The 13,918-nt window shown below is 59.0% G+C and overlaps 1 protein-coding gene across 2 annotated transcripts in view; it reads right to left on the bottom strand.

The window, feature by feature from the left end:
- Positions 1–7,902: 7,902 nt before the first annotated feature.
- KCNN3 (potassium calcium-activated channel subfamily N member 3) overlaps positions 7,903–13,918 on the bottom strand; it is a 117,013-nt gene continuing 110,997 nt past the window's right edge. For both annotated transcript variants that reach the window (XM_060644760.3, XM_060644761.3), the window contains 2 exons: positions 12,165–12,234; positions 7,903–8,698 (listed from right to left, as the gene is read on the bottom strand). In XM_060644760.3, coding sequence (XP_060500743.2) covers positions 8,408–8,698; positions 12,165–12,234 — 361 coding nt within the window. In that variant the 3' untranslated portion in view covers positions 7,903–8,407. The remainder of the gene's footprint in view (positions 8,699–12,164; positions 12,235–13,918) is intronic.

Raw genomic sequence — 13,918 nt, 5'->3', positions numbered from 1 at the left:
GCATCTGTGGGGGAAGCTGTGGGGACAGCTGAGGGGACAGCTGAGGGGACAGCTGAGGGGAAGCTGCGGGGACAGCTGCAGAGCCCTGTTGTCTTCCTGGCCCCCTCTGCCATCGGGACGTCTCTTCTGATCGGTACTATGAGTGGCCCATCACCTCTCTGGGGCAGCCCGGGCTGTCATGAGCTTTCACCACCTGGGCAGGGAGCTGGAGAGATTGAGTTGACTTTTTTAAAGAAGTCAAGTGCCTGCCCGAGCACATGAGCTCATGGAAACCTGGTGACCCTCCCCGGGCTCCCTGGGGGCTTCTAACCAGGGGGGCCGGCCCCTCACAAGCTGCCACCCTGTGGAAAGACAAGACCTGTGGCTAAGGTAGAGAAGCTGATCCATCCAGGTGGCTGTTTTGTTGTAGAAAGGCAGGGCACGGGATCCTAGAAAGTTCCCCGGGGCCCCTCTGCCGGCCTTCCGGGACGGGTTCCCGCCTCGTTCGGGACGGAACTCCCCACTTGTGCTCCTGTGTGGCCCTGAAAGGACGCAGTGTTTGGAACTGACCTCAACCCTGTCTCCTGCAGTTTCGTCTGCCCGTCGCCCGAGCCGGGCACGGCACGCGTGGACCCCTTCCGATGCGGACGTGTGAAGAAAAGGGGGCACTGGCTTCAGAGACCACAGAGTGGACCGTCACAAAATTACCGAATCTCTGTAACTGCCGGCATGTACGCACTCCCACCGAGGGAAAACAAGAGTCACCAGAACAGAAAAATATTTTCCAAGGGAAAGATGGCTTTCCTCTTCGGTGACCTGAGAAAACTGACCACGGCTCCATTCAACACCTTCAGGCACTTGACTTTTTTTTTTTTTTTTTTAATATCCTTTACCTTTTTAATAAAAAGTAAAAAACAAAAAAAATACATCAATGTCCTGAATAGAACCTCTCTATGTAAAGGTGTCACTAAACAAATAACATAGGACCAGACAGAATAAATGGGGCTGCAAAGAGCAATAGAACATATTATGAAGCGCTTATGCGTGTCTATGTATATTGTATGTGAATGTGCAGGTGCCTGTGTGCACCTATGTGTGTATAAATATGTAAATATTTGCCTACATACGTCACACACACACATATTTATACTGACCTCTTGAGATCGAAGTCCAAGGCACTTTTTACAATGAACAGGTTAAAGCCATTAATTCAGAACACGACCGTTTCTGGGTACATATCGATTTGTGGCGCCCACATCGCAAGTCTCGTTTTCCGTTGCTCACCTCGGAGTGTCTCCGGTGGGTGTCATGACTGAGAGACCGGGAGTGTCTCTAGGCGATTAAACCAACTCCCCTTGCTAGTTCTCTCGGGGGAGGCGAGCGCCCACTGATGGGCGTCGCAGAAGTCACACAGCTCTCTCGCTCTGTCCCGCCTGAGCAGGGCCGGGCCACCCTCCCGCCGGCCCCGCTGGCACAGGCTAAAACCAGAAACCCGGAAGGGGCCTCGCGGTGGCTCTAGGCTACAAAGCAAGTTTTAGAGGAATTAGACTGGGAGAAGACCGCCCGTTTTGTACACGTTACATGACCTCGAGTGGAACTGTTTTTGTCCTCGTGATCGTACGGGACTTGACCTCATCGGGTGATTCTGTAAAGGAGGGTCAAAGAACAAATGGTTTAATTCTCCAGCTACCGCTTAACGTGCACACGGACCACTTGGGGATCTTGTGAAAACGCCAAGTTTCATTAAGTGTGGGGGGGGGGGCGAGAGTCTGCATTTCTAAGTTCCCAGGGGCTGCTGGTGCGTCTGTGGGCCACACTGTGCATCCAGCCACAAACCCGAATTCCTGGCAAGGTCTGCTCTCCCCAAATCGAGAGTTTGCATTTGGTTTTCTTGCTCTAGACCGAAGAGTAACTTTGAGGGGTAAACAAGAATGCACCTGCTCTCTATGAACGTAAAAGTCTTAGTCTGAGAGGCTCTGGAAGAAACAGCCAAAAAAGACAGTTCTGTTTAGCAGCAGAAAAGCAGTGAGGGACAGATCAATTACCACCAGCACATTCATCGGTTAATTGTAAAATTGAGAACTAATTTCCTTTACCCAGTGCTAAACACAGGCGTCCTGCAGTCTGACGGAGCCCAGCCTCACGCGTAACGGAGGGCAGCGCGGACACCGGGAGAGTTTCCTTCACTAAAGACAAAGCGCGAGCAGCCTGAAGCTGGCTTTGGAGACTTCTCTTTCAGACGGCCCGAGTCACTGACGCCTGCGCCTTCTACATGCGAGCTTGAGAGGGCCCCACCCTGCCCCAGAGAAAGCCTGTTGCCCTGCACTCTGAGCAAGTCTGCGAGAACTTCCGGTCTGGGGAGAAAGGAGACACGGTCTCGGGGGTCCTGGGGCTCCTCGCTTCGCACCTGTGCGGTGTTAGCCCGAAGTGAGGAAAACGAGAGAGGGGCCTCCTGGGGGGAGGCCCACGGATTCTAGAAAACCTTTGTTCTGTAACCAAACACATCCTGTTTTCATCTGGAAATAGTCCCTCCGTCATTCAGAGGAGGGAAGTGAGAAATTCTACATGTGTCTCAGCTATTCAGACGGTGGGGGGGGGGGGGGGGGGGGCGGGGCGCGGAATTCGTGAGTTGCGTAAGGAGAGAATTTCCCCCAATTCTGCCAGTGAAGACAGAGTCGGTTGAGGCTCCCTTCCTCTCAGCTACACTGGCAGGAAGGGAGCCCGGCTCTGCTGGGTCCAGCCGTTCACTGCTTCCTCCCTCCCTCTGGGCCAAGCCCCGTGTGGGGGTAAACACGGGGAGCCCCTGCTTCCTCCAGGGGCTCGCGCCTGCACGCTGGGTCTCACTGGGCCTCACTGGGCCTCACTGGGCCTCACTGGGTCTCACTGGGCCTCACTGGGCCTCACTGGGCCTCACTGGGTCTCACTGGGTCTCACTGCACCTGCGGAAGTGAAGCTCCAGGTCTGGTCTGACGCTGACACAGATAAGCTCACAGCGCCTAGATTTCCAGCCTTGTGTCACAGGAGCACAGGACTCTTCCTGGACCCGATTCTGACGTCCCTGAAGGCAAAGCCGGGTGGCCGAGTTTGAGACCCCTATCGTTTACGTATTTATGTAGCAGGGTCTTTGCGTTTACACAGAAAGAACCTGAGCATTTTTCGAACTGGCCGGGCACAGCTACCAGGGGGGTCATGGCTTTTAAAATCTCATCTGCAATGGCTTGATAGAATTTAGGGTAGAATTTTTCCTCTAAGCTTGGAACAGGGTTCTTTTGTCTCCAGTGGGCAGGTCTTGGAGAATCAGACTGTGACGGCTCTGTGGGTCTGGGTCGGCAGGGGTCGTTAACAGTGATGTGCACTCAGAAACAGGTGTTGGGAGAGCGGGCGACGCGCAGGCCGCCAAGGACTAGTTTGATACAAAATGTGAATTGAAAGTTACAATATATTTTATAATATAGCAATATATTTCATATTTAAAATAAACTTATGCTTTCTCCTATCATTAAAAAATAGCAAGCAGTACAGAGGCAAGATGCAAATTCATACTGAAGGTCACGTGATTCTGAACACAAACGCTCCGCTTTCTAAGTCGGCCACGAACGTGTTCCCTCCGCTAAATCCTGCCGCTCTCTCGTCTCCTCTTCTGTTCGCTGCACAACGCGGAGTCTGGGACCGGAGTGAGTAGTGGCGCCATTAAAACCTCTGACGAAGGTGGCTGGGTCCTGGCTGGGACTGTTCGACACGGCCGGAGGCTGTCCTTCCTCTGGGAACACGGCTGCTCCCGTCACAGTCATACTGGATTTGTCACTGATTTTTTTTTTTTTTTTTTTTTTTTTTTTTGGCTATAATTCAGCATTTCTTTGGGATCCTAACTACGGGTTGGTGTTAAATTTTGTGCTTTTCCTCCATCAGCTTGATTGGTCACGACACTTCTTTAGTTTCAACACACGGTCCGGCCCAAATGCGGCTTCCAGAATGCGCTTCTCAGGCACGTAAACAACCGTCACTCGACAGTTGGCACCTGGGCGTGGAGGTCAGACGTTGGAGCTTCGAGGACGGTTTTGTTCAGAAGGACTCCAGCCCATGCGGGGCGTTTCCAGGGATAGGCACAGCGCCTCTCCTCCCTGTGTGCGCTCACACTGCCCTGAGCGGAGTGCCGTTTCCACCTATCTCGGCAAAAACCCTACGTGTCAGCCGTCTGACGGGAACTTAACGTTAACTTCCACCCGTGCAGCCCAGGCGAAGCACACTCGCCTCTACTAGCCGGCCGGGGGCTGGCGGTCCAGCCGGGCCCCTGGGACGCCCTCGCCCGGCGCCATCGATGGCCCCAATCTCACTCGGGGTTTCCTTTGGTGGCAGCAGAGAAGGAAGGGACGATGTCTAGGGCATCACTGCGCCGGCCGCCACGCTGGAGGCCACCGGACGGCCGCGTGAGGTGCGGGGGCAGTGTCGTCGAGTTCCTGGGGCGGCATCATGGCCACCAGCCAGCCTGACTCCGCTTCGGAGCCACTGTTGGGGAAGCGGGATGAGTGCCCGGGAGTGGGGACGCACGCCGGGATTTAAAGCAGTAACTTACGGGTGGTGCAAGGACTTCCCGGAATCTTGGCTGCGACGCCTGTGGTCTGGGGTGAAACACTGGTCCTGGGTGGGGGAGGAGCCGGGGCCCGTGTGGCAGTCCCGGGTCCCTCCTGCTGATTTCCCTTCCCAGGTGAGGTGTCCTCATTGCTTTCTGGTGACTCTCGTGCACATTCACACGCAACTCCCAAGCGTGGGCTCGACGGGACCCGGCGTGGCTGCTGTTGAAGGCCAGCGCGACTCTGTCGTAAAATCTACGGAGTACTTTGTACTTAGGGGAGCTACCTATCGGCTTCCCTTTAAGCACAGAGAAACCGAGGTGTGAGGTGGTGACATTAATTGGCCAAAGGCACGGGTCCAGCATTGGAACTTCATTACTCTGATTCTGTATCTCTAGCTTTCTTCCTGTTCCTCTCCTTCATCCACGTGGAAATCACTGGAACTCTGAGGGGGGATTCCTCAAATGTATCAGAATCATTATTTCTTCAACGCTGTTCCTTCTTGGCCTTTAAGCGGCAGCTGTCCTGGCTCACTCGAGACTGGCTGGCGAGGGCGTCCTCTGTGCCTAATTTATGAAGTCGCCGCTACGCGCCCGGCACCCGCTGAGGCTGGAAGGTAGCCACGACCCAGGGCCTCACCCCCCTCGTTCTCTCGAGTGGCGTTAAGCATTTTTAGAGATATCACGTCATGACGTTGCACGTCGTGAGGATGGTAAGAGCAGTTCAGACACTTTATGACAATTTATTGATGTCGTGGCCTTCGATCCAAAAGGGGCAGGTTTTTATTGGGACTTCAGTCTAAGGAGGAGCGAGCCCCGAGTCTGGTTGAATTTGCCAACTGACGCCACGTCCCGAAATTCCACAGAGACCAGCGGTCTTAGAGTATCACAGTCCATCCCTGACTTTACAGCACATGAGGCTACAATATGGCTTAAGTGACGGGGGGGGTGGCTCTGGAGTTTTAATTCAAGTGTCTGGATATTTTAGGGACTCGTAGGTATCTTATCTGGCACTGAGTTATCAGAAAAGGTATAGGAGGGCTCTGCCATTGGGTCGGCCTTCCGCGAGTGGGCAGAACTCAGTTCAGCATTAGAGTGAGGTCATTGTGAGTGAGAGTTTTACGTTAGTTCACACAGCCGATTCTCCAGCAGACAATTAAATCTCCACCGCCACCAGACTCGGAACGAGGGAACGAGAAGGCACAGCAATCACCCGCTACCTGGTCCCCATCTGTCTGTGACGCTGAGGCACAGCGGGATTAGCCACAAGGCAGGCTACGGGGAGGAAACCGGGGGGGGGGGGGACTACACTTTGGATGATCAATACTGAGGTCATCAAGGTCGATTGCACTCGCAGGAGAGCGGATGACTTCCCCACATGAAGCTGAGGGGCTCCGTCAGGGACGTGCCCTCCCGTTTACGGTCACAAGATTGGCAAAGGCTGGATCACTTTGAAGACTGGGCACGGTGCCGAGGAAGAAAACTCCACACAGCTACTGCACTGCCGTGAGCTCGAGTCCTGCCGCAGACGCCCCCGGGTTTCCGGGGGGCCGGTGGCCTCCGCTTCCGGAGAAGACTCCAGCCCCTCTTTACCAGTGTCGCCAGCTTGGTCTTCGGCGTTCATTTCGGCGCACCGCGTCAGTGAGGGGTTGAAGAATTACCCGCAGACCTCAATGGCTCAACGGTGGCCTGTGCAGGGGGGTGGCAGTGGAATCTTGCGTGCCATTTATCTGAAATTAAGACTAACCCCCTGTGAGCGGGAACGTGCCCACACACGTCATGGGTCACAGCGGAATGGAAAGGGCGAGCAGGAGGTAACGGGCGGGGACCGTCGGTCCGCGACCGGGGCTGGAGGGCGCAGCGTGCCGGACGCGGTCTCCGCCTTGTGAGTGGAATTAACGCCGTAAAGAAACCGCATGGTTATCTCATCTGCCTCCACATCCGTTTATATGCTCGGCTGCACTGCCACTGAGAACAGGAGCACCATTCTTGGGACACGAAAAAGGAGGGTGATCTGTCAGATGACTGACAGTTAAAAGAACAAGTAGAAAAAGAAAGAGCCAACAGCAGGGGCGGCGGGTGTGATACGCAAAACACCCAACGGACGTGTTCTCTGGTTACCACGAGGAGAACAAGCCCGCTTAGGGAAAATGGCAGCAACAGAAAGAGAGAAAAGGGGAAGGTTAGCAAGACGCCCGATCTTGCCCGGTTCCAGGGTCACCCGCCTCCTGCCATCTAGTGACTCCCTTGTCCCTAGAAGGCCCGGCCCAGTTGATGTCAGGACGTCAGAGACGTGACAATGTCCTGCGCAAAGGGAGGCCGACCGTTTGCAAATGACACCCTTCCCTGAACAGACGGGATACCGCGAACGGTGTCGTTCGCCGCCCCGCAGCCGAAGTCGAGGACCTCACGACGGGAGCGGTGACGGGGCACGTGACGGCTGCGTCACAGCACACGGGTGGTGGCCAGACACAGAGTAGTAAGGGACCGCGTCCACGCGCCTCGCCTCCCAGCGCCTGTCACGACACTGGGTCTTCACGCTTCTCAAGTTTCTTGGAGTTTGAGACACATTCGAGTAGTTTTCGCACCAAGATCACCGTGGCGCAGAACAGGCTGCTGACAAGCCCGCGTCATCTGTCCCGGCCCACAGGGCTCCCTGAGGGTCCCGTTATTCTCGGAATCTTTCGCTTTGAGGCGGTCTCAGGCCAGGTAGAAGGGACCACGGCCCCCCCCTCCACTTCTTCCAGCTCGGTGGCCCCCAGGTAGGGACTTGGGCCCCTTTGCGCTCCTAACACCTGGGGCTGGAGCCCTGCAGCTGCGTGAACGCAGCTGAGCAAAGCCCCGGACGTGCTGGTCCTCACTCAGGTGTCACTGGGCTGCACCTGCTGGCGCGTGCGTGCGCCCACGTGCAGGGACCCCGTGCCCTGCCCTCACGTGCTCCATGGGAACACGGCTGGCTCAGATATACGGAGGAAACTCTGTGGGGCTGTTATTTCTAGAAGACTGCTCATCCCTCCGGAATGCCAACAAGTCTGGCTGGGCGTTCATCTCTAGCCAAGCAAGCGGGGTGCGCCCCCAGGGGGAGGTGCCCTCTCTAGCCTGCGTCTTTAGGGAAGCTCAGGATATGCCCGACACTAGCAAACCCCCTGAGCTGAAAGCACCCACATTCAGATTCAAGCCAACTCCACGTGCATTACAGAGCGCCTACTGTGTGCACAGTAAGGTACCGGGTCCCTTTCTAGTGGGTCAAGTTCAAACGAGAAAAGACCTGGGTTGAATGTGGGGTGTGTGCGTGCACAGATGTGCAAACACACAGGTTTATATGGGTATTAATATTGGATGGAAAATCTGGCTTTTTACTTTTTTTTTTTGGTCTAAATTGGGTTTTATGACTCCGGCATGAGAGGAGACAGCGCCTGTTTTGGCCGGTGTCATCCAGAGGCAAGGAGAGGGGTGTGCCCAGGAACCCGGTGAGGAGCCCACGCCCAAGCCTGACACCGCCCCCGGGGGACCCTCCTCTGGGCTCCTTCCCCGTTGGCCCCTTCCGTGCACCTGTCTGCCCCCCCCCCACCCCCGCTCCCGCGCGAGACCGGAGATCGCGCGTGGATTTCTGTTCTGCGCCACCGCTTCCTGTCCCCCCGTCTTCCCGCTCCCAAGTGGAGGCACCTAAACAGAGATTAGATTTCCGGTTTCGAGGCGTATCCAACCAAGCACGCCGAACGAACGGGAGCTACTTAATTAGCCGGTCTCTCTTCTTTGCGCTCCCTGGTCCGATCGTTCCTTGATGGCGCAGTGACCAGGACAGAGTCGATTTGCATCTTAAGACCTATGGGTTCCGCTTCCGGAGCGGGCGTTCATTTAGCAGCTGCTGGAGCTCGTGTACGGGGTCGGGAAGGAGGCGGAGCTGACCCCGAGGGGGCTGTCGGAGGGCGGGGGCGTGTGCGGGGTGCCCGCCGCGCCCACCCGGGCCTCGGCGAGGGCAGACAGGAGCTGCTGCTGCTGGCGGAGCGCGTCGGCGATGAGGAGGGGCAGGGAGCTGAAGCCGGCCGCCAGGTGCTCCAGCTTGGACTCCAGGCTGGCGATCTGCTTCTCCAGGTCTTCGCTGCGGTCGTTGAGCTCCGTGATCAGGTCGTACATGACGTTCTGCATCTGGACGGAGAGACGGGCACGGGTCGGCACGGGTCGGCCGGCCCCGGGGCTGCGGCAGAACCAACGCTCCCAGGTGGCGCGGGGGCAACGCCCGCACCAGCGCGTCCGGTCCGGCCGACCACGGACAAGGGCTTACCTTCCGGGGACCTGGAGGTGCGGGCGCGCCGAGTACCGACGCGCCGCGTGGGAACGGCGACGGCCCGTTAGGAAATGCGTTTAATGGGGAAAGAGCTACTGTTTCTCAGAGCGGGGAGTCTCCGGACCGTCTTCGGGCCCTCGCTGACCCGACGGCTCCGCTCAGAGGCTGCGGGAGCCTGACGGTCAAAGACAGGGCAGTGGGCGGGGCCGCGGTCCAAGCAAGCGTCTGCAGCCGGGCGGCAGGCCCTGGGCCCCTCTGAACGGTGGGCTCCTTATCGAGCAGGAGTTAATAATAACTGCACGTGGCCCCGGCACCTTGGCCCCCGGCTGCTCCCAGCACCGCGGCCCGCAGAGTGGTGGGTGTCGGTGAGGGACCTAACCCCTCCCCGGGTGGCCCGCGGCCACGCGGAGTTCCTCATGGGGTCGCAGCCCCTCCCCTGCCCGGGCAGTGGGGAGGGGTGCCGCCTCGTCCGGCCCCCCCTCCCACCCCCAAGGGCCGGCTGAGGCCTTTGTCCGTCTGCCACGGTTCAAAGTCCGCCTCCGTCCTGTCCTGTCTCCTTTACTCGCGATCGGGCCCCCCCAGGAAGCCTCCCGCCTCACTGCCGTCTCCCGGAGCCCGTCGACCTGCCCTGTGTCCCGCGCCCGCTTCGCGGCGCAGCCCCGCCCCACGCCCGCTCCAGGTCCTGCCCACCTGCTCCCGTCCCCTTTCGTACCACCTTCTGTGGCGCTAGCCCACTTCTTACCCCTGAGTGTCTGTCCTTGTCTGCGTCACCCACTGTGTCACCCACTGGGAGGGGGACTCCTTCAGGGCAGGGACCCTTCCTTGGTGGGCTCCCTGATGTGTCTCAAGGGCCTAAAACAGACCCTGGCACGTGGGAGAAGCTCCACGAACAGTCGTGGACGGGGTGGGGGGTGGATGTCCGGGGCACGTGGTGGGGGACACAGTTCACAGCAGATTATCCCCGCGTACCTAGAAGTTTCCTCAGCGTTTACCACCGAGACCTGAGTGGAAGCAAGGGAAGAAGACCGCGAGGGCTCCAGCCCGGGGCTGCCTGTGAACGAACCCCGAAGGAGGCCGTGGGAACAGGGGCAAAGAGGGGAGCCCCCAGGGAGCTGAAAATCAAGTGAAACTCAAGAGCCATCAAATAAGCTTGCTCCTCAGAGGGAAGTCGTAAGACGGTCAGAGCAGAGCTAACAAACGGGGCTCAGGCCGGACAACCCTTTCCCTCCTGCGTCAGGCGTGTGCCAGAGACCCCGTGTCCCCCAGGAGCCCCACCGCGCCCTCCAGCTGCCTGACCACAGACCTGGGTGCTGCCGCCCCAGCACAAAGTCCCACCCGGCCCGCCTACCCTCTCCAGTCCAGCCCATCATTGCACCCGAACCACGTGGCCCCCAGCCCGAGCCACGGTCATGCCCCACGGTCATGCCCCGACGTCCCGACATCTCCCTCATCAGGCCACTTTCTGATCATAATGTGGCTTCCTGAGTGGGCCTGTCACACACTCCTCTATGAGACAGCGACATTTCTTAGTAAATTAACAAGTGACAGGGGCGTCTGGATGGCTCTGTCGGTTAAGTGTTTCACTCTTGATCTCGGCTCAGGTCATGATCTCAGTTTTGGGAGCTGGAGCCCCACGTCGGGCTCTGCGCTGACAGTGAGGAGTCTGCTTGGGATTCTCTCTCTGCCCCTCCCTCCCTCTGCCCCTCCCCTGCTCTCTCACACACACACACTCTCTCTCTCTCTCTCTCAAAATAAATAAACTTAAAAAATTAAAAAAACAAACAAAACAGAACAAGTGACACCAGGCTTGGGAGTGAGAGCCACAAGAGCCCTCGGCCCCTGTGGCTCCCAGTCCCCATGGTGGCCGTGGCCGAGGGCCAGGTTGGCGGTTGCCCCCAGGCGATGTGGCCCTTGGTCATCTGCCAGTAACGTCCTGATCTCATTCGTCTCAAACTCCAAGTTAGGCCAGCAAGACGCAGAGACCCTGGTGCCTGGGCCACGGGGGCGGGGACCAAGGGAAAAGCAGAGTAATGGCAGGTGGTCAAGTCTGAGGGCCGGAGAGGCGATGGGGAAGGGGACGCTGAGGGTCCCCGGAGGAGCCGGTGCAGAGGCGGGACGAAGGCAGCCCAGCCCGGGAGCCCCCAGAGGAGACGGGACGTCACCAATGAACAATCCAGAACCTCCTGGAGATGCACGCTGTTTCCGTCACGTTCATTTGCCTGCAGGGCCCGATGAGCCTCCTTTGAGTCTCGGCCTCCCCTCTGCGACAGAATGAGAACGGCCTTCTGCAAACCCCGCCGACAGTTCACGAAGCATCCGCACAGACAGCATCTCATCTGATCGCTTGAGCCTCAGACGTTAGGAATTATCTGCACGCGTTGATTGAAGAAAGCAAAGCCAACGAACAAAGACCCAGGTCCTCCGGCAGCCAGCCCATCACGTCCCGAGGCCACGTGCCCCTTTTCTTCATCTCGAGGGGACCAGAGGGCAGGGGTGGGAAGGCGGCCAGCTGAGAGGACGCGGCGCTACGGTGCCCCCGGCTCCGGTGACTGGCTGCTGCTGCCGGGGCCCGGGGTGGGTCTCCTGGGGGGGGGGGGGGAGGGGGGAGCCAGAGCCCCTCTCTCCCAGCCTCACCCCTGCCCCACGCAGCCCTGCCGAGGCCTCCCTCAGCCCCTCCCCGCACACCGGTCCTTCCAGGTAACTCGTTCCGTCACTGACGGTTTAGCTCCCCGAGGGGCTTCCCTCCCCGGGCCTGCCCCTCCCTGGGCCCGGCTCCCGGAGACGCGGCGGGCGGCCTTCAACCAGCGCGGGCGTGAAGGTCGGCTGGTCTGCTGTTCCCAGGGGGTTATCCGCCACTGTGTCTGCCAGGCGACGGGTGGGGCCGGAGACCTTGCTGCTCGCGGGAGGACCTCTTGGGTGACGCTGTCGGGCCCTTCCCGCGTGGCGCTGGGCGGGTCCCCGGCAGCTTCATGCTTGTCGTGAGCGGTCCGCCTCTTGAGAAATAAAGAGACCCCCTCGCCCCCCGTCTGGGGCCAGAAAGGCTGGTCTGGGGGGATTCGAGGAGGCAGGAAAACGAATTCCCGGTCGTAGCCGTGTGACCTGGCGCGTGGCCACCGGCGTCTCGGGCGTCCCGTCGGTGTGCGTCGCCCTGGGCCCTGGCCGTGCAGCTGACAGACACGCGGACGTCATCTGCGGTCCGGTCCCGTGCCGTCCCCGAGCACCGAGCGGCCGGCTCCCGGCCGGGTCCTCACGGCCGCACCCGGGAACTCTGGCGGCGCGTCACCTCGGAGAGGGCGTCCCCACGTCCCGCCACGTCCCGCCACTCACCTTGGAGAGGTCCACCAGGGTGTTGGCCTGGTCGCTAAGCTTCCTCTGCTCCATCTTGACGCTCCTCAGTCTGCGGGAAAGAGTCACCGACAGCCGTGCTCTCCGAGCGCGCGCGGCACCGAGCTCCCCGTGCGGCCCCCACGTCCACGCCCGTCCCCCTCGTTCTGGACCCGGCGTGGGGACCTCGAGCACGGGTGACAACTGACCAGAGTCGCGGCTGCTCAGGTCCCCGAGAAAGCAAGGTCTGGTCTCCGTGCACGCTGGCCCTCGGTGGCTTCCACCCCCCGGCCACTCTCAGGTCATCTCTGCCCCCCCCCGCCCCCACCCCCCACCCCCACCCCCAGCCTCCAGTGAGAGCGAAAGGCTTCACCCCTGCTCCTCCACTGTGTTTAAAGTACCTCTCTGTGGGCATCCGCGGAGGTGCAGGTGTGTGAGTGTGACCGTGTGTGTGTGACTGTGTGTGTGTGTGTGTGTGTATGTGAGCGCGTGATGTGGGGGTCTGCGGAGGTGCAGGTGTGTGTGTGCGAGTGTGTGTGATGTGTGTGTGAGTGTGTCTGTGTGTGTGTGTCCGTGTGATGTGGGGGTCCGCGGAGGTGCAGGTGTGTGTGTGTGTGTGTGTGTCTGTGATGTGAGAGTGAGTGTGTGTGTCCGCGTGATGTGGGGGTCCGCGGAGGTGCAGGTGTGTGTGTGCGAGTGTGTGTGTGATGTGTGTGTGAGTGTGTGTCCGTGTGATGTGCGGGTCCGTGGAGGTGCAGGTGTGTGTGTGTGTGTGTGTGTGTGTGTGTGATGTGTGTGAGAGTGAGTGTGTGTGTCCACGTGATGTGGGGGTCCGTGGAGGTGCAGGTGTGTGTGTGCAAGTGTGTGTGATGTGCATGTGACTGTGTGCGTGCGACTGTGAGTGTGTGTGTCGTGTGATGTGCGGGTCCGCGGAGGTGCAGGTGTGTGTGTGAGTGTGTGTGTCCGCGTGATGTGGGGGTCCGTGGAGGTGCAGGTATGTGACAGTGAGTGAGTGTGTGTGTGTGTGTGTGTGTGTGTGTCCACGTGATGTGGGGGTCCGTGGAGGTGGAGGTGTGTGTGTGCGTGTGTGATGTGCGTGTGACTGTGTGTGTCCGTGTGATGTGCAGGTCTGCGGAGGTGCAGGTGTGTGTGTGAGTGTGTGCGAGTGTGTGTGATGTGTGTGTGATGTGTGTGAGAGTGTGTGTGTCTGCGTGATGTGCGGGTCCGCGGAGGTGCAGGGGTGTGTGTGAGTGTGTGCGAGTGTGTGTGATGTGTGTGTGTGTGAGTGTGTGTGTCGCGTGATGTGCGAGTCTGTGGAGGTGCAGGTATGCGTGTGAGAGTGTGTGTGTGTGAGCGTGTGATGGGGTCCGCGGAGGTGCAGGTGTGTGTGCGAGTGTGTGTGATGTGCGTGTGACTGTGTGTGAGTGTGTGTGCCTGCGTGATGTGGGGGTCCGTGGAGGCACAGGTGTGTGTGTGAGAGTGAGAGAGTGAGTGTGCGAGTGTGAGCATGTGTGAGAGTGTGTGTGTCCGCGTGATGTGGGGGTCCATGGAGGTGTAGGTGTGTGTGTACTAGTGTGTGTGATGTGCGTGTGACTGTGTGTGTGTGTGTGTCCGTGTGATGTGCGGGTCTGCGGAAGTGCAGGTGTGTGTGTGAGTGTGTGTGTCCGCGTGATGTGCGGGTCCGTGGAGGTGCAGGTGTGTGTGTGAGTGTGTGTGTGTGTGTGTGGTGTGTGTGTGTTCGCGTGGTGTGCGGGTCC

Source organism: Panthera onca, chromosome F1, assembly GCF_046562875.1.
Source record: "Panthera onca isolate mPanOnc1 chromosome F1, mPanOnc1 haplotype 2, whole genome shotgun sequence".
Taxonomy (NCBI): Eukaryota; Metazoa; Chordata; class Mammalia; order Carnivora; family Felidae; genus Panthera; species Panthera onca.
Note: the sequence above shows the minus strand (reverse complement) of the source record. Positions and strands in the feature narration are given on the sequence as shown.